Source organism: Vigna radiata, unplaced genomic scaffold (genome assembly GCF_000741045.1).
Source record: "Vigna radiata var. radiata cultivar VC1973A unplaced genomic scaffold, Vradiata_ver6 scaffold_282, whole genome shotgun sequence".
Lineage (NCBI taxonomy): Eukaryota > Viridiplantae > Streptophyta > Magnoliopsida > Fabales > Fabaceae > Vigna > Vigna radiata.
The window spans coordinates 339,078-358,595 of NW_014542222.1; the positions used below are offsets into that span (position 1 = coordinate 339,078).

Sequence of the window (19,518 nt, forward strand, 5' to 3'; positions counted from 1 at the left end):
AGAGATCTTCAACCACCACCATCCTTCATCTAACATCAACTTCCATTGCTACCGGTTACATTACTCTGCACATCACGTCTCTGCATCTACATCCCGCTGGAGCAAGTCATCAAGTGGTATCAAAGCCAGGTTTGTTCTGCATAACGCTCCAAATAAGTGCAATTACATTTAGTTCCACATTGTCATAAACGTTCCTTTTGTGTGTATCTTGTTACTGTTTCATTGCACAAGCTCACGGATATGTTAGATGGCTCAAGGATGGAGTCATCACTTCAGAGTTGGGTTCACTAGTGCAGAAAGGGCTTTAGATGTCTGTTATTTTGGGCTTTTAACGTCTTTTAAACAACCGACGTCATTACGGGTGACGTTAATGGGACGTCGAACTTCCACATAACAGACGTCTATACAGACGTCAGTTAGTGCCCATGTATGACGTCACTAAACGTCGGTGTAGGCCTAAACCGACGTCTAAGGGCACTATATAGACATCGGAGTAAGCATTAACTGACGTCTAAGAGCACATAAAGACTTTGAACATGTCACTAACCGATGTCTAAGGTCACTATAGACGTCGGTAAATGCATTATCCGACGTCTAATTTAGTCGTTGTGTTTTAGTGCAGTTTTGTTCCTGTCTTTGGATAGCCTAGTAGCGCACTCTGTCTTTTCTAGTTTCCCCCGAAAAAAAGCTTTCGTCTTTTGAATTTCTAATGACATTTCAACCCAAAACCAAACCTGGGTTCTTGCTTAGTTCCATTTTCAACCGCAAGAGGGAAAAATTACGGTAAAACGCTAACTAAGCAACGACCTAGGGTCAGTTTTGGGTTGAAACGCCACAAGAAATCCAAAAGACGCCACTTTTTCTGGGAGGCAGCTAGCAAAGGCAGAATGTGGTACTATGTTACCCCAAGAGAGGAACAAAATTGCAATAAAACACAACACCAGGAAAACAAATTTTAATCAGTTGAACCAGAAGATAATCGATGAAAGACTAATATAATCGGACTGAACAAAGTTTAAACGGTTTAATTAAAAAAACACGCACCTGGAATGCAATGCCGCAAGAGAGAAAAAGGAGAGGAGGAAGACAATAATGTTATCAGAGAATGCAATGTCGCGAAACTACGAGTCTGCCGTTTATTTAACATGAAATAAGGCGTCGGTTGCTACAGAAATCGAAGTCTAAAGTCATCTAGACGTCGGTTATCTCACTAATATGACGTCCAAGATAACTTTTAATTTGCCTTTTGAATGCACATTAGACGTCGGACACACGTGGCGCCGACGTCTTCAGCACTGATCGGATTGACGTTTCATTTCCTGTCAGGGAAGTAGACGACTGTTGTCCTCGGGCACCGACATCTATAACCTTTTAGACGTCGGGCCCTGTTACCGAACGTCGAAGTGCCTGCGAATTTGGTGAATAGCATTAATTATAGGCATATAGACGTCGCCCACCCAGAAAGTCGATGTCTATTTTGCATAAATTGATGTCTTCCAACCTTCCGGACAGACCATAGACGTCGGTTTTTTACAACGTGACGTGTAAACACCTGGGAATCAAGTGAAGAGCATTAATTGCAGTCAGGTAGACGTCAGTCCCCATCACAACCGACGTCAATGGGACAGAAAAGACTGTCTTCTCGCCTACCCCAGGCCCTTGGACGTCGGTTTAGGGCAGAGCAGACGTCTACTATATCATAGACGTCGTTTGCCCTAAAAACTGAAGTTTCGTTTACCAACTCATTTACGGTAATGCCACCGTCTATTAATATACGTCAGACTACTCTCTAACCGATGTCTGATGGGTGACGTTAAACAGCGTTTTTGCACTAGTGGTTATGATAAATGTATTCGCATGAAATATACATACCGAGCTGTCAGTTTCCTAAACTTGGATTCGACATATACAACATTCATTAGCATACACGAAGAAGACCATTTTGTGATTATCTTATGAGAATTTCTAGTTACGGAACCAATATTCATGAGCTCAATAAGTCTATGTACATAGGGTGCATTATCGCAAGGAGAAGTAATCAATTCACATATTCAATACTTGCTTAATATCTTTCATTCATAGTACTTTATGCAAATCTGTTAAACTTTAAATGAATTAAGTATCGAGCCGTCTTTGCATGTGATTTTTTATCTTCCAAGTCGACGCTTAATCATGCAGAAGTAACAACTGAACAACCAAAAGAAACACTCAAACCAAAATATATCTCCATGCAATCCGGTAAGAACACAATATTAAACTCTGAAAAATATTAAGAAAAATTCTTAATTTGTATTTTGTTGTACCAAACACTTTCTTCACTTTACTATAAATGAGTAAACATGTGTAATATAACCATGTCCGGATAATATTATCCAGGGATAAATTGTCATTAATTTAATGATATGTTATCATTAATACTATTAAATTAATATTACTTTACAAGTTAATTTCAGTATTTTCAAGTTCATAGTTAGCAAACTAGATAAAGTTAAGATAATCATGAATCATTTTTCAACAAATACGGAATTATTTTATAAATACTTAACTCTCTTATAAAGAGTCTGAAAAGTTAGTAACATGCAATGTAATGTTTAAAATTAAAAATAAAAATTTATCCTGACTAAATTAATATTATATAATATTATGAATTTAATTAAAAAAAAAATAAAAGATAAAATAAACTAATTTCACTTTTTTTTTCAAAATTGATTCATCAATTATCAAAAAATTATTATTCAATTTATTATTGTTCGAATTTTAAATTAATTAAAATATATTCTAAATAATTTAAGAACAATCTTTCAATTAACTAAAATAAATTCTCGATAAAAAAATAAAATCTTTCTAAATTATTCGTAATAAATTTAACTTACATTTTAATAATTTGTTTTTGCACTTGATAATAACCAATTACCAATATCCTCGATAAGTCTCCATGCATATCTGTCATCGACCATTTTTTTCCAGTTGATAATAACCAAGTACCAAAAAATCTTTAACAATGAATTTTGTCATCAGATCTTGTCCCCACCAAATAGATTAATAGATTATCCTTATTATAAATAAATAAATGAATTGTATAAAGGAGACGGCTTAAAAAAGTATATAAAAGACAAAATTCATATGGCTTCATCCAATATAAACTTGATAAAAGTTTGAAATAAATGTTATTTATTTATTTTAAAAGGAACTTTATATATTTCAAATATATATAATTCACACTTTAAGATGAAATAAAAAAAATAAATAATAAAGTCAATATTTGGTCATTTTATAAAAACTGAAGAACATGACTAAATTTTATAGATATAAAAGGAAAAAATGTGTTTTTAACGAACAAAAATTTTAAGAAACTTATTTTACAGAAAATCGAAACATATATTTAAATTCAACTACTATTTTCCTTTCTTTCATCTTTTTCACATGTTAAATAGTTTAAGGGTATTTTATTTTTCGTCAATAAAAGAGTCAACCTTATCACAAGGACATAGCTCTATAAATGGATTCTCCCATCTTCGCATATTCACGCAACTGAACTGAAGAAAGAAGAGAAAAAGCTTAATCTATATCATAGCCAGCCAAAGAAATGGCGAGTGCAACGCTCTTTGCTCTCTTCCTTATTTCTGCCCTAACTTTCTACCCTCCTTCAACCACTGCTCAACCTGTCACGGACGCGAATGGTAACATCGTTACAAATGGTGGCCGATTCTTTATATTGCCACGCTTTTTTGGAGCCGGCGGTGGTGGAATTCGCCGTGCCCGAACTGGAAACGAAACATCGCCTCTCTCTGATGTGCAATCTCCCTTGGAGACCGATGATGGGCAACCATGGATTATTTTATCCATATTCAAATCCTTGTTTATTCCTGAAGGCTCTAGAGTGTTCATTAGCTACGAATATGTTGAATTCGGTGACTCCGTTGAGAGTAATGAGTGGAGCGCTGTGGCGGGTCTGCCTGAGGGAACCCTCGTTAAAGTTGGCTACCAAAATACAATCAATGGTTCCTTCTCTATTCACAGAGCTTCCTCAGCCAATACCTATAAGTTTTTGTTCTCTGCAGCTGACAGCAGCTTCTCCGGTAATGTTGGGATTGTTTTGGATGAAGCAGGGAATAGGCTTTTGGCCATCAATCAGGACCATCCATTCGAGTTTGTTCTTGAGGAACTTCCATCTGCTGTATCTAAATGAAGCACTATCCTTGAAAAGTCGTACACTTTCTTTCTCCTTTCTGTCCACGATATGCTTTCGGATGTAATTAATTACCCATCACTAAATAAATAATATATCCAAAGCTTACGTTTTCGGTTTATTTGCCATGTTCATATTTTTAGGCCATATAATTTGTTTTACTTTTATCCCCGTTGAATTAACTTTTCTATTCATTTAAATTTTTAAAAAAATTTCAAATTCAAAATCATTTATTTCATTTCAATTTGTATTTTAGAGTTGTCAAAACGGTAACCGCCCAATCCGATCCGGTCAACAATGGGTTGATTATTTAGTGAGTCAACCTAACCCGGTTTATTTATTAGCGAACTAGAAAAATTCGAACCCGGCCCGATTCACCACGGGTTGGTGGGTAAACAGATTTACTCAATGACTCACTTAATTATAATATTTTTTAAATAAAAAAAAATTACAAACTTTCTATAAATCAATTTTAACAAATTTTACTCCCAAATTTAAACAAATTTTACTCTCAAATTTCACTTACAACAAGGGTGTTTAATAAATTTTGATAATAGGGAACTTAAATAATTTTTTCAAGCAAAAAAAATAAATAGATATCTTTTTATGAAATTAAAATTAAACTTTAATAAAATAAAATAAGGTAGGTAGGTTAGTGGGCCAACTCGACCCACCACAGGTTCAACCTGCATGAGTCGAATTTAAATGAGCCAGATTGAAATCTGACCCGCATAAAAATATATAATTTTTTCAAATCCAATCGGCCCAAACTCGTGGTAAGAATTGATCCGCGGATTGTGAGCCATTTTGACAGCTATATTGTATATCAACAAATTTATAGAAATAATGTAATAAACAAATAACATTTTAACACATATAAATCTTTTACATTTATTTAATACCATCTTTTTTTATTTTTTATTTTTTTTCTAAAAAATAAAAATGTATACTTTTATAATTATTTTACCTTTTTATTTTGTATTAAATAAATATAAAAATGTGCTATCATCTCATAAAAAATAACAATAAGATAAAGGTATTGATATTATTTGCTAAAAACAAATATATTTTATTTTATTTTATTTTATTTTGAATCATGGATACCGAGCATCTCCCTACGGATTCATCTGTACCTATGTCAACTTTGCATCCGAGGCAATGACAAATCTAAAAGGAAAATGATATTTTAACATCATTTTTTGACACCATTTTGACATTGCATACGTGTCAAAATGTGATTGGACGATTTCAAATTAAAAAAGATGAGGCAGGGATATATTTGGAAGAGAAAAATCAAAGTTTATTTTTTTAATTTAAAATCGTCCAAACACATTTTGACATGTGTGCAGTGTCAAAATGGTGTAAAAAAAGGGTGTTAAAATATCATTTTCCAATCTAAAAGTATGACTATTGACATGATAATGTTAGTAGTGGTCCTAGGTACACATGTGTAGTACTATCTAAGCGTACGCTAAGTTTACTAAATAAAATTTATATATATTAATTATTTGTAGTGCCGCTCAGTTGAGGTTACGTACTTTATAATTAATGTATCTATTCAATAGGGTAATTAAAATATTAGTTATATTTAGCGTCAGTTAGGTGAGGTTTAGGTGAATGGAATTAATATTAATTTAATATAGCATTAGTTTGGCATATACTAATATGTTTTAATAAGTTTTGAGTTAAATATGTTTTTAGTCTCTATACTTTGGGGTGATTTTGGTTTTAGTCCCTCTTTCAATAAGGTACAATTTAATCTTTCAACTTTAAAAAACTCTGATTTTGGTTCTTTTTACCAAATTTTTTTAACTTTATTTACTGTTTCAAACGCGTTTCTCAGTTAAGATTGAAGCAAAAATGTGTCAAACAGTTTAAACAATTCAAATGCTATAATGAAACGTTCTTAAAACAGCAAATAAGGTTAACAAAATTTGGTAAAAAAGACTAAAACCAGTTTCTAAGGTTGAAGGACTAAATTGTACCTTAGTTTGAAAGAAGGACTAAAACCAAAATCACTCTAAAGTATAAGGACTAAAAACATATTTAATCCATAAGTTTTTCTAAAAATTTATTTATTTTGTTAGCATCTTTTTAGTTTATATCTTTTTAAAAAGTTACTATTTGCGTTAAAAAAATCTTGTTTATCCTGATGTTATCTTAAAGACGAGGACACGTGTCATTTGTATTTATATTAAAGTTGAAAAACATAATTAATTTTAACCTTTCACAAACATAATTAAATTAGAAAAACAACAGGAAAAAGTTGTTTCAAGTATTCACAAATATACAAACAAAGATAATCAAATAAGGATAGTTATTTTTACCTTATTATTTACCGCCAAATAAGGATAGTTTTTTTTATCTTATTCTTTACAGACAATTTCTTTATTGTTGTGATTCTCATTTCCTTTATTTTTTACAAAGTTTCTCTTTTATCTATTTTTCTCTCACTAAACAATATAATTCGAATGTAAAAAATCATCACTAAAACTCACATTTCTTTATATCTTATTTTGCAAGTTGAAAAAATTATCACCAACCCTAAAAAAAATTTACTATCAACAAATATATTCTCATCTCTTAATTTTTCACAAAATTGTAAAATCCTAAAAAATCTATTATAAATCATTCTTGTCTCATAATTTACCATAATTACATTTTATTTACTGTGACCATGATTGAAACCAGATACAATTTGTTCTCATCTCTTCACCTTTCACAAAATCGTAAAATCCTAAACATATAATATAAGTTTACTCTATTCAAGATTCAAACTCACCAACTCCAAATTCAAACCAAACATATGACATTTATCTTGTCATTCACATACACAACTAATAATACAAACAACATCACACAAAGAATCAAATACATAACTTCTACTTATAACAAAGAGCACTAACCAACTGTGTTACGCCTTACTTTTTTAACTTATCATTAATTATTTTAATTAATGTCATCGATACCAATACCTCCATTTTCCCAGGTCTTACAAGTTGTAGCAAGTCTTAAAATTCGTAAACCAGTTATACCAACCAATTGTGTCATTAAATGTGTATTTAATGGCTAGTTAAACATAATTTGTGCAAAAAGATGTTGATAGGGGAGTCATTCAATTCAAACAACTCAAAATGGTCAAGATGATCTTAACTTGGTTTGATGATAATTGAAAGATTTTTTTTTATGATGTTGAATAATGTTCCTGACTGGATAAATAGGTTGTAAGTCTATGTTAAATTGTATGTATTACAAATCTATGTTGTTTGTTTGATGATATACACTTAAGAGTAAAACTGTAAACAACTAGTGCACTCTCTATTTTAATCGAGAAAATTATCTAATCGATTAAAACGATGTACAAATTTTAATCGATTAAGAAAATAATATAATGGATTAAAATTGTGTGATGCACTAGGAAGCTTAGCTAATTATTTTAATCCATTAAGGAAATAATCTAACCAATTAAAACTGATAGTAATGGGTCTTTTGTTATATATATATATGTGGTTAATTTCTTTTGTAGGCACGAAAATCATTCTTATTAGAGCTATCAATTGTTAAACAAGAATATTCTTTGAAAGGTCTTGGAATATTCTTGGAGAAGCAAACATCAATTGAGAAAATTCAAAGGTTCAAGTCTTAAAGAGTGAGAGAAAAGATCAAAGAAGGGTCTAAACTATGAGTTTTTTGTAATATCTCCACATAGGTGTATCAGGTTTTGTTTTTCTATAATTCTTTGTGAATTGTGATTACCTTTTTTATGTAGACAAGATTCCTAGAATGAGTGTTGTGTAGCTTCATCCTTAGGATTTTTTTTTTATTGAGAGATTTAGAGTATATAAGTGAATATTGTATTACGTAATATTGATCTTTATTATTTGTAAATTTCCTTATAACTCAGGTTATTAGAAGAAGACTGAATGTAAATTCTTAAAGAATTAATCAATATAAGTATTTGTATTGATTTCTTTCTTGTTCTTGTTTATTAATTTGTTAAATTTTTTAAATTTTTTAAAAGTCAAAATATTCATTGAAAACAATTTTATAGACAACAAAATTTTCAAAAAAGAGTAAAAATAGTTTTAAATCAATTCATGATCTTTTAGTTAAGATATATTGCTATCAAAATTTAAGAAAAAATTCAAATCAAAATTTTGTATAATGACTCATTAGTTTGAGAATCTTACCTATATCTCAAATCATAATTAAGAATAGATTTAAAAATTACTCAATTCCACATAACCTTACATTGTATTGTTTTCAAATATGTAAATATAATATAATATTCATCCTTAATTTTTTTTCCCTAATATTTATAAAAAGTATTTCACTCCAAACAAATAGCATAAGTGTGGGTACGTCAATTTTTGTTTAGGAGTACCCAAATAGTATATGTGATGCAACTGAGAAGCTATTCAGGTGTATAAGTTGAGAAATGCACATTTAAAGTAGATTTTTATTGTATGCCATCATTTAGATTCACAGGCATAATATTCAAGTGGAGTTATGTCTGCATATATTTTACATATATAGTTTAACGAGGAATGACATTTAATTAGATGGTATTGAGGGAACTATTAGTAATAATATGAAATTAATTATCATTATTTATAAAAACATTCAAAAGATAAATTTTAAATATAAGGCTTTATTTTTAATTTTTTTAGACTTTTTAAATTATTGAATTGCCGCCAATGTAATATATGTTATAATCTTTTGTTTAAAACGCACGGTTATTGTTATTTTCTTTAATGATTTTAGAAGGACCCAATTTACAAATTCCCAAATGAAATTTGTGATAGTTTATTCATACTTCATTTGAATGTCATCATTTGGTAGCATGTTTAAAAAATATTATGGTCTTGAGTAATATGAAATATTTGTATTAGTTGACATGTGTTAAGCTCTGTCTTTAATAGTTAATTGAATAATTTAAAATTATTAGCTTTTAATATGAAGATTAAAAACAAATTGAGTTCTCAATATTAAATTTATACTATAATTAAACCACCTAATTTTTTTAATCATTTAGTTTTATTATTTATTGTTTAAATTAAGTAAAATAATTTATTTTTCCGAATATTTATACTTAAAAATTTGAATTTAAATATTTTGTGTCTAATTTTAGTAATTACTATCACTTTATTTTATTTTATTTTAATTATTCATTTATTTGTAACTTGTTTATTACTTACTATAATTCAATTTTTTACTATATTTTAATCTTATTCTTTAGAGACAATTTCTTTCTTGTTTTGATTCTCGTTTCTTTTATCTTTTTACCAAGTTTCTTTTTAACTATTTTTCTCTCCCTAAACAATATATTTCGAATGTAAAAAATGTATTTCGAAAACTCACTTTTTTTCATGTTGAAAAAAATATCACCAACCCTAAANTTTTTTTACTATACTCATAATTCACCTTAATGACTTTTTATTTTCTTTACATATGTACATGTGATCAAATACCATAAATATTCTCATCTCTTCATCTTTTATAAAATCGTAAATCCCTAAAAAACCTATTATACATTTCATTCTTAAAATTGTCTCATAATTTACCATAATTACTTTATTATTTTCTGTAAATGTGTCCAAATACAATTTGTTATCATCTTTTCATTTTCCACAAAATCGTAAAACCCTAAACACATAAGAGACTTTTACTTTTACTCTGTTGAAGATTCAAACTCACCACCTCTAAGTTCCAAAACAAACATATTATTACATTTATCTTCTCATTCACATACACAACTAATAATACAAACAACATCACACAAAGAATCAATCACAAAACATTTACCTATAACAAAGAGCACTAACCAATTATGTTACATCTTACTTTTGTATAACTTATCATTTATTACTTTAATTAATGTCATCGATACCCATACCACCATTTTCTCAGGTCTTACAAGCTGTACCAGGTCTTAAAATTCGTAAACCAGTTATACCAACCAACTGTATCATTAAATCTGTATTTAATGGCTAGTTGAACATAATTTATGCAAAAAAATGTTGACAGGAAGCCATTCAATCCAAGCAACTCAAAATGGTCAAGATGGTCTTAACTTGGTTTGATGATAATTGAAAGATTGTTTTTTATGATGTTAAATAATGTTTCTCACTGGATAAATAGGTTGTAAGTTTATGTTAAATTGTATGTGTTACAAATCTATGTTGTTTGTTTGATGATATACACTTAAGAATAAAATTGTCCAAAACCAGTGTACTCTCTATTTTAATCAAGGAAATTATCTAATTAATTAAAACGATGTATAAATTTTAATCAATTAAGAAAATAATCTAATGGATTAAAATTATGTGATGCACTAGGAAGCTTAGCTCTTTATTTTAATCGATTGAAGAAACAATCTAATCAATTAAAACTGATAGTAATGTGTTTTTTGCTATATATATGTGATTAATTCCTTTTATAGGTGCGAAAACCATTCTTATAGCTATCAATTGTGAAACAAGAATATTCTTTGAGAGGTCTTGAAGTATTCTAGGAGAAGCAAACATCAATTGAGAAAATTCATAGGTTCAAGCCTTCAAGAATGAGAGAAAAAAATCAAGGAAGGGTCTAAATTATGAGTTTTTTTTGTAATATCTACACTAGCGGTGTATCAGGTTTTGTTTTTCTATAATTCTTTGTGAATTTTGACTACTTTATTTTATGTAGGCAAGGTTTCTAGAATGAGTGTTGTGTAGTCTCATCCTTAAGATATTTTTTTATTAAGAGATTTAGAATATATAGGTGAATCTTGTATTATGTAATCTTAATCCTTTGTTATTAGTAAATTATTTTTCTAACTCAAGTTATTAGAGAAGATTAGATGTAAATTTTTGAATAGTTGAATCAATATAAATATTTGTATTGATTTCTTACATTGTTCTTGTTTATTAATTTAATAAATTTTTTAAAAGTTAAAAGATTCACTGAAAACAATTTTATAGACTAGGAAATTTTCAAAAATGAATAAAAATAGTTTTAAATCTCATGATCTTTTGGTTAAGATATATTGCTATCACAATTTAAGAAAAAATTCAAAACAAAATTTATACTTAATATTTGAATTTAAATATTTGTATCAGATTTTAGTAATTACTATCACTTAAATTTATTTTATTTTAATTATTCGATTATTTTAACGTGTTTCTTTAATTACTTTAATTCAATTTTTTACCATATTTTTATCTTATTATTTAGAGACCATTTTTTTTTCTTGTTTTGATTCTGGTTTCCTTTATCTTTTTAGAAAGTTTCTTTTTTAACTATTTTTCCCTCCCTAAAGAATATAATTCAAATGTAAAAATTGTATTTCCAAAACTCACTTTTTTTTTGGCACGTTGAAAAAAATATCACCAATCCTAAAATTTTTTTACTATACTCATTATTCACCTTAATTACTTTTTATTTTCTGTACATATGTACATGTGATCAAATACAATAAATATTCTCATCTCTTCATCTTTTACAAAATTTTAAAACCCTAAAAAACCTATAAAATCTATTATACATTCATTCTTAAAGTTATCCCATAATTTACTATAATTACTTTTTTATTTCCTGTGAATGTGTCCAAACACAATCGGTTATCGTTTTTTCACCTTCTCCCAGATTGTAAAACCCTAAAAACATAACATACTTTTACTCTAATCAAGATTTAAACTCACTACCTCTAAGTTCAAAAACAAACATACTATAACATTTATCTTGTCATTGACATACACAACTAATAATACAAACAACATGAAACAAAAAAGCAAACACATAACTTTTTACCTATAACAAGCACTAACCAATTGTATTACATCTTACTTTTGTATAACTTATCATTTATTACTTTAATTAATGTCATCGATATTCATACCACCATTTTCCCAGGTCTTACAAGTTGTACCTAGTCTTAAAATTCGTAAACCAGTTATACTAGCCAACTGTGTCATTAAATGTGTATTTAATGACTAGTTGAACATAATTTGTGCAAAAAAATGTTGATAGGGGAGCCATTCAATCCAAGCAACTCAAAATGGTCAAGATGGTCTTAACTTGGTTTGATGATAATTGAATGATTTTTTTAATGATCTTGAATAATGTTCCTGACTGGATGAATAGGTTGTAAGTCTATGTTAAATTGTATGTGTTACAAATCTACATTGTTTGTTTGATGATATACACTTAAGAATAAAACTCTCTCTATTTTAATTGAGGAAATTATCTAATTGATTAAAAGGACATACAAATTTTAATTGATTAAGAAAATAATCTAATGGATTAAAATTGTGTGATGCACCAGAAAGCTTAGCTCTTTATTTTAATTGAATGAAGAAACAATCTAATCAATTAAAAGTGATAGCAATGTGTCTTTTGCTATATATATGTGGTTAATTCCTTTTGTAGGTAAGAGAAACATTCTTATAGATATCAATTGTAAAATAAGAATATTCTTTGAGAGGTCTTGGAGTATTCTTGGAGAAGCAAACATCAATTAAGAAAATTCATAGGTTCAAGCCTTGAAGAATGAGAGCAAAGATCAAGGAAGGGTCTAAATTATGAGTTTTTTTTGTAATATCTACACTAGGGGTGTATCAGGTTTTGTTTTTCTGTAATATTTTGTGAATTTTGACTACCTTATTTAACGTAGGCAAGGTTTTTAGAATGAGTGTTGTGTAGTCTCATCCTTAAGATTTTTTTTAAGGGATTTAGTGTATATAGGTGAATCTTGTATTATGTAATCTTAATCTTTTGTTATTAGTAAAATTTTTTTCTAACTCAAGTTATTAGAGAAAACTAGATGTAAATTTTTGAATAGTTGAATCAATATATATATATATATATATATATATATATATATATATATTTGTATTGATTTCTTTCATTGTTCTTGTTTATTAATTTAATAAATTTTTTAAAAGTTAAAAGATTCATTGAAAACAATTTTATAGACTAGAAAATTTTCAAAAAAGAATANAAATAGTTTTAAATCAATTCATGATCTTTTGGTTAAGATATATTGCTATCACAATTTAAGAAAAAATACAAAACAAAATTTTGTGTAATGACTTTCTTACCTATATCTCAAATCATAATTAAGAACAGATTTAAAAATTACTCAATTCCACATAACCTTACATTGTATTGTTTTCAAATATGTAAATATAATATAATATTCATCCTTAATTTTTTTTCCTAATATTTATAAAAAGTATTTCATTCCAAACAAGTGTGGGTACGTCAACTTTTGTTTATGTGTACACAATTAGTATATGTGATGCAACTGAGAAGCCATTCTTTTTAGGTGTATAAGGTGAGAAATGCACATGTGTGTCCATCCTTTTTATATAATATAATTAATGTATATGTGGAATGCATGTTTTTGTCATTAGTATGTTTGGAATGACATTCACCAAATGTATTCATGCATGGATTCAAGGTACTTTTTGCATGGAATAGTAATCCTATTCCTTTTGGTTCAATTGTAGAATTATTTTTTACCTCTTCATGATGATTTTGTATGTGATTTTGTTTGAATTTGGAATGCATGAAATAGACCTATATCTAAGGCATTTAAAGTAGATTTTATTGTATGCCATAATTTAGATCAATGACATAATATTCAAGTGGAGTTATCTCTGCATATATTTTACATATATATTTTACATATATTTTGAGGGGAATGAAATTATTTAGATGACATTGAAGAACTATTAGTTATAATATGAAATTGATTATTATAATTTACAAAATATTCAAAAAAATAAATTTTAAATATAAGGTTTTATTTGTTTAAGTCAATTTTAATTTTTCTGAATTTTTTTAAAATGATTTATTTTTCTGAATTAATTATTCTTAATATTGTAATTTAAATAGTTTATGTCAGATTTTAGTAATCACTATCACTTAATTTTATTTCATTTTGATTATTCATTTATTTGTAATTATTTTTTTAATTACTTTAATTCTATATTTTTACTATGAAAATACATATTTAACTTTAATTATTATATTGAAAATATTAGAATAAGTTTACGTAAAAAAAACAATAACTTTAATTCAATTTCTTTTATAATTTTTTTGTATATTATAATGCACATGAACACTCTTCTTCTATATACAGTACATATAATTAAAATTATATTTAATTTAATTCATAAATACGATATTTTTTATTAAAACTTATTGTATAATTAAAATTAGGCCTTTTTTTAGTAAAGTTATACATGAAATAAAACATGTGCATAAATAATATATTTATATTATTTAAGCAAATAAATACCAAAATTACTTTTATAAAATAAAATAAAATAATTTAAATATATCATGAATATTTTAAGGAATATTTTTTTATGAAAATGTTAATTTCATGCATTTAATAATACTACAATTACTTAAAATTCAATTTTTATCTGTTGTAGAAACATGTTTATTTCTGTTATTAAATTTTAAAGAATATTATCTTTTTGTAAATATTTTGACAAATGGATTTTTCTATAAAAAATAATTCCAAAATTTAATTTTGAAAATATAAACATCATAAGTCCTGTCGTGAGTACCTGTCAAATAAATTCTTTCCTTCAGTCAATCCTCCTTGGTATAGAGCGCCAAAATTACTATTTCCTAAACCCATTCTCTCTTAGCTCTCATAGTTTTTCTTTCTCCCCAGTTGAACTCATCATTACCATAAATATCTTTCATTTGATGGTTTCCTCATGCAAGTTATCCCTTCACCACCACTCAGAGTAAAAAGGGAACCATTTTGGTTTGGAGAAAGGAAAAGTTTTTCCTTTTTGCATTGCCTTTTCTGAGTGAAATGAATCCAGGGGCTCCCATTGCTTGCAGGACGCGTTACAAGAGGAGAAAGTTATTTCAGGATGCGTTAATAATGAGTCGGAGGAAGAAGAAGGCACGGGAAGATGCACGTGTGAAAATTAAACCTGTATCAGTCCCTTCGTCATCATCTTCTGCAGCTGTTTCAACTAACAGTGAAAGAGTATCTGAAAGTGATTCTCAGCGTTTGGGAGAGCATGAGAATGACCCAATTGAAATCAGTGATGGTGACGACGGTAGTGAGGCTGATGAGAGGTTGAGGGATTCTGAAAGCAATATATTTTGTGACGAAGTAGAAAAGAAGAGTGACGAGGATGAAGGGTGTATTGCGTGGGATGATAAAGTTGTGAACTTTGGCGATGATAACTGTGGTGTATCTGACAACCCCGTTGTATCGCCAGTTGATAATGATGATGAAGATGATCATGAATCTTCAACTGATAATGAGGATCATGAGACGAGCGATGAAGATTTTCAGGTTGTGGGTCATGATGGGTTTAAGACTGAAGGCTCGATCTGGGACGAGAGTGATGACGATGATGATCGTGGTGGTGATGATGTGAAGAGAGGTTACAGGAAGATAGTGAAGGATAGGGTGAAAAAGATGGAGAGTGATGCCGAAAGCAGTGAGATTCTTAAAAGGAAAGATAATGAACATGTAGATGAGGAGGAGCCATGGATTATGGCTGACTGTACTAGTGCGATCTCTAGTAAATCTGAGATTTATAAGAAAGAGGGACAACATGCAGAACATAAACATGAAGCAAAGAGAATGCAAAGTGTCATTGCTGATTCTGAATTATTTGGTGTCCACGGGGAGAATTCAGGTTGTTTTATATCTTCTGAAGCAGGGGAGCATATGAAGAAAAATGTTAAAGATGATCAAAGTGTGACATTGCAGAAACAGACAGGAGATTCAACTGTGGTGGAAAATAGTGCGAGAAATAAAAATATCGATTTTGACTCAGTGGATATTGATGATATTAAAAGAAAAAAGAATCAACAAAACAAAGGAACAGGTCTGAGAAGTGTTTCTTTTCGTCCCAAAAACCAAGAGAAGATAGGAGATTCCGCTAAAATTGTAAAAGAAAAGGACAAGGAAGGGGAACCTAAATATTGGTTTAATAGTAAAAACCAGAAGAAGGTCGGGGCAGTGGATGATGAAACTGGTGACGAAGAGTTGTATGAAGTACCAAGGATGCCATCCACATTGAAAAACAAATGTTATAAATTTTTTACTGAATGTTTTAAGGATGATTCAGATAAGTTGGATGAAAAGGATGATGTTGTTGTTGAGGGTCAGACTCAGGCAGAAAAACCTGTTGAAAAATCAGAGGAAGAGGAGTTAGATATGTTGTGGGCTGAAATGGATATGTTGCTTCGAGCGGAAGAAATTGGAACCCAGGTAAATCTCTTTTCCTTTCCTAGCTGAAAGATTAAACAAAAGTATATAAATGATTTTAAGAACCTAAATTTTAAGTTAGTATTTTTATATAAATTTGTGGTGCTTTAGAAAAATGCTAGTAGTGGGGTGATTGCATGTGATTTTGAATATTTGAGTTCGGTCTTGAATTCTTCATGAATTCATATATGTTCGAACAAAATGTTATTTATATGAGAGGAGAAGTGTGTTTGGATTGTGTATTTCTCACACTTCAATGCAAGTTGAACAAAATTTCACTCTCACATATAGCTTTCACGATCAATAATGCGAAGCAAACACACCCAAAGTTAGTTACTAACTTTGTATATTTTAATTTCAGGTTAATAATATGTCAAAGGAAGCAACAGAAAACGAAGAAGATCCAACCTTAAAGTGCAAGCATAAGACTACTTTTGATGAGCAGATTGGGATATATTGTATATGGTGTGGTTGGATCGAAACCGAAATCAAATATATCACGCCACCATTTGTAAGCACGGTTTGGATTTGACGATTATTATAGAAAAATAATTTCATTACATTTGAATGTTAAGTAGACTTTGTTATTGGCGCTTATGAACATAGGCAAAAAGGCTGATATGTGTCATTATCCGTTGAACTATGATGCAGCACTATCTTAAGTATTTATGAGTTTTTTCTTATTTGAAAAAGAGAAAACAGGGATTGAGTGCTGCTGAGGAAACCATAGGGCTTAAATAAGTTTTTGCTACTTTGTTTTTGTTCTGATATGATGTCATGCTTTATGAAATCTGTAGGTTGATAAAAATTACTGATGTAGGTGTAATTTTTTGGGTTGTGTTTAATACAGGTGGATTCTGAAAGATATGGTGGTGGAATGGTGTCATCCAGTGAAGGGAAAACCTCACTATTGGACGAGGCTCTGTTTGATGAGTCTGGTGATGACTCGGAGGCAATTTGGTCTCAGAATGAAGGCACTGTTTGGGACCTTATTCCTAACATTAAAAAGAGTTTGTATCCTCATCAGCAAGAAGGGTTTGAGTTTATTTGGAAAAACTTGGAACGAACTATTGACCTTGTCGAATTGAAATCGAAGAAGGTTAACCCTTGGAATGAAGGAGGCTGCATTATTTCTCATGCTCCTGGAACAGGAAAGACTAAGTTGACCATGGTTTTTCTTCAGTCCTATATGGAACTGTTTCCAAAGTGTCGGCCTATTATCATTGCTCCTTCGAGCATATTGCTTACCTGGGAAGACGAGCTAAGAAAGTGGAAACTAGGAATTCCATTCCATAACTTGAACAGTGGTGAATTATCAGGGAAAGAAGAATTCATCAATGAAGTTGATTGGTCTGGAAACCAGAGGCAGAATAAGGATGCCATTCGGATGGTGAAATTGTGTTCATGGTACAAAGAGAAGAGCATTCTACTAATCAGCTACAATTTGTATGAGAAGCTAGCAGGGGCCACATCTGGGGGAAAAGATAAGAATAATAAAAAGCTCGGGAAAAAGAAAGGTCCAAAGACAAGGGAGTACATTGAAAGTGGAATGGGAAAGGTTCTGCGTGACTATCCCCGTTTGCTAGTACTTGACGAAGGGCACACTCCTCGGAACCAGAATAGTTATATTTGGAATGTTCTTTCTGAAAGTAGAACTAAGAAGCGAATTCTTCTCTCAGGGACTCCTTTCCAGAACAACCTTTTGGAACTTTACAATATTTTGTGCTTAATGAAACCATCCTTTCCTGAGAGCATCCCACAAGAACTCAAGAAGTTTTGCCAAAGTAGACTAATGCAAGGAAGGAAAGCTTCCAAAGAAATGAGTTGGGAATCTGTTTCTTCTGGAAATCCAGCTGATGTAAAAATAAAGCAGCTAAAATTGCTGATGAACCCCTTTGTTCATGTTCACAAAGGTAGCATTCTTGAGAAGAACCTTCCCGGGTTGAGAGAATGTGTGCTGGTTCTGAAGCCAGAAATTTTGCAGCAAGAAACTCTAGAGAGCATTGAATGCACTCAAAACGTACTAAACTTTGAACACAAGTTAGCCTTGGTCTCAGTCCATCCATCACTTTTCCTCAGCTGCTCCTTGTCAAGAAAAGAAGAATCTATTATTGACAAGGATAGGTTGGAAAAAATTCGACTGAACCCTTATGCGGGGGTGAAAACCAAGTTTCTGATCGAGTTTATAAGACTATGTGATGCAGTAAATGAGAAAGTCCTTGTTTTCAGCCAATTCATTGATACTTTAAACTTAATCAAGGAGCAGCTAGCGTCAGCCTTGAATTGGAGTGTGGGGATGGAAGTGTTATATATGTATGGGAAGCTTGAGCAAAAGCAGAAACAGTCCCTGATTTATAGTTTCAATGATGCAAATAGCCGAGCAAAGGTGTTACTTGCTTCTATAAAAGCATCTTCTGAAGGCATTAACTTAATCGGAGCTTCAAGGGTGGTGCTTCTTGATGTTGTTTGGAATCCCTCAGTGGAAAGGCAGGCTATTTGTAGAGCATATAGACTTGGACAAAAGAAAGTTGTTTATACTTATCATCTTCTTGCCCAGGGCACCCCTGAATGCACCAAATACTGCAAACAAGCAGAAAAGAACCGTTTATCTGAACTGGTTTTCTCAAATAAAAATTCTGAAAGCGATAAGCTCAAGAGGAGTGGAGTAATGCTTGAGGATAGAGTTCTTGACGTCATGGTTGAGCATGAAAAACTCAAGGATATCATTGGTGACTGTCTAATTCAACCTAGGAAGACAGATTTGGAGATTTTGGGCCCTTAAGTTAGATACGATTCACTCATGTTTTTGATTTTGTTTGTCGCACAATTCATATCCAGAATCTTTTAGTTTGATGTTTGAATTTTTAACTTGTTCACTCTAGCTTTCTCCTTTCCTCTTTCGAAATGATTCCACAACAATCAAGAGATTAAATTTTCTATTCCTTCAACTTTTTTCTTTTATTTGTTTTTTTTTTTCTCAACTCGTTTCCTTTATTTTATTTTTCTCTTTAATTTATTTTCTTCTCACATCCTTCCCTTTAATTTCCTTTTCTCTTAACTTCTTCTATTTTATTTCTTTTCCTTCACTAAT

At 30.1% G+C, this 19,518-nt stretch overlaps 2 protein-coding genes across 2 annotated transcripts; both read left to right on the forward strand.

Annotated features, from left to right (window-relative positions):
• The first annotated feature begins 3,506 nt into the window (after positions 1 to 3,506).
• LOC106779488 (chymotrypsin inhibitor 3-like) lies at positions 3,507 to 4,310 on the forward strand. Its single transcript, XM_014667601.2, has one exon. The coding sequence runs from the start codon at positions 3,587 to 3,589 to the stop codon at positions 4,187 to 4,189; it is 603 nt and encodes a 200-aa protein (XP_014523087.1). The 5' UTR covers positions 3,507 to 3,586; the 3' UTR covers positions 4,190 to 4,310.
• A 10,698-nt stretch (positions 4,311 to 15,008) lies between these two features.
• On the forward strand, positions 15,009 to 19,209 carry LOC106779483 (SNF2 domain-containing protein CLASSY 3-like). The gene is made up of 3 exons (XM_014667595.1): positions 15,009 to 16,430; positions 16,789 to 16,938; positions 17,278 to 19,209. The coding sequence occupies exons 1-3, from the start codon at positions 15,009 to 15,011 to the stop codon at positions 19,207 to 19,209; spliced, it is 3,504 nt and encodes a 1,167-aa protein (XP_014523081.1).
• The last annotated feature ends 309 nt before the right edge of the window (positions 19,210 to 19,518 follow it).

What these genes read in the sequence shown, in the direction of transcription:
- LOC106779483 (XM_014667595.1), top strand. Translation starts at nt 15,009, where the DNA reads ATGAATCCAGGGGCTCCCATTGCTTGCAGGACGCGTTACAAGAGGAGA. An exon ending in CGGAAGAAATTGGAACCCAG is followed by an intron (nt 16,431 to 16,788) that starts GTAAATCTCTTT and finishes TTTTAATTTCAG; the next exon opens with GTTAATAATATGTCAAAGGA. An exon ending in AATATATCACGCCACCATTT is followed by an intron (nt 16,939 to 17,277) that starts GTAAGCACGGTT and finishes TGTTTAATACAG; the next exon opens with GTGGATTCTGAAAGATATGG.
- LOC106779488 (XM_014667601.2), top strand. Translation starts at nt 3,587, where the DNA reads ATGGCGAGTGCAACGCTCTTTGCTCTCTTCCTTATTTCTGCCCTAACT.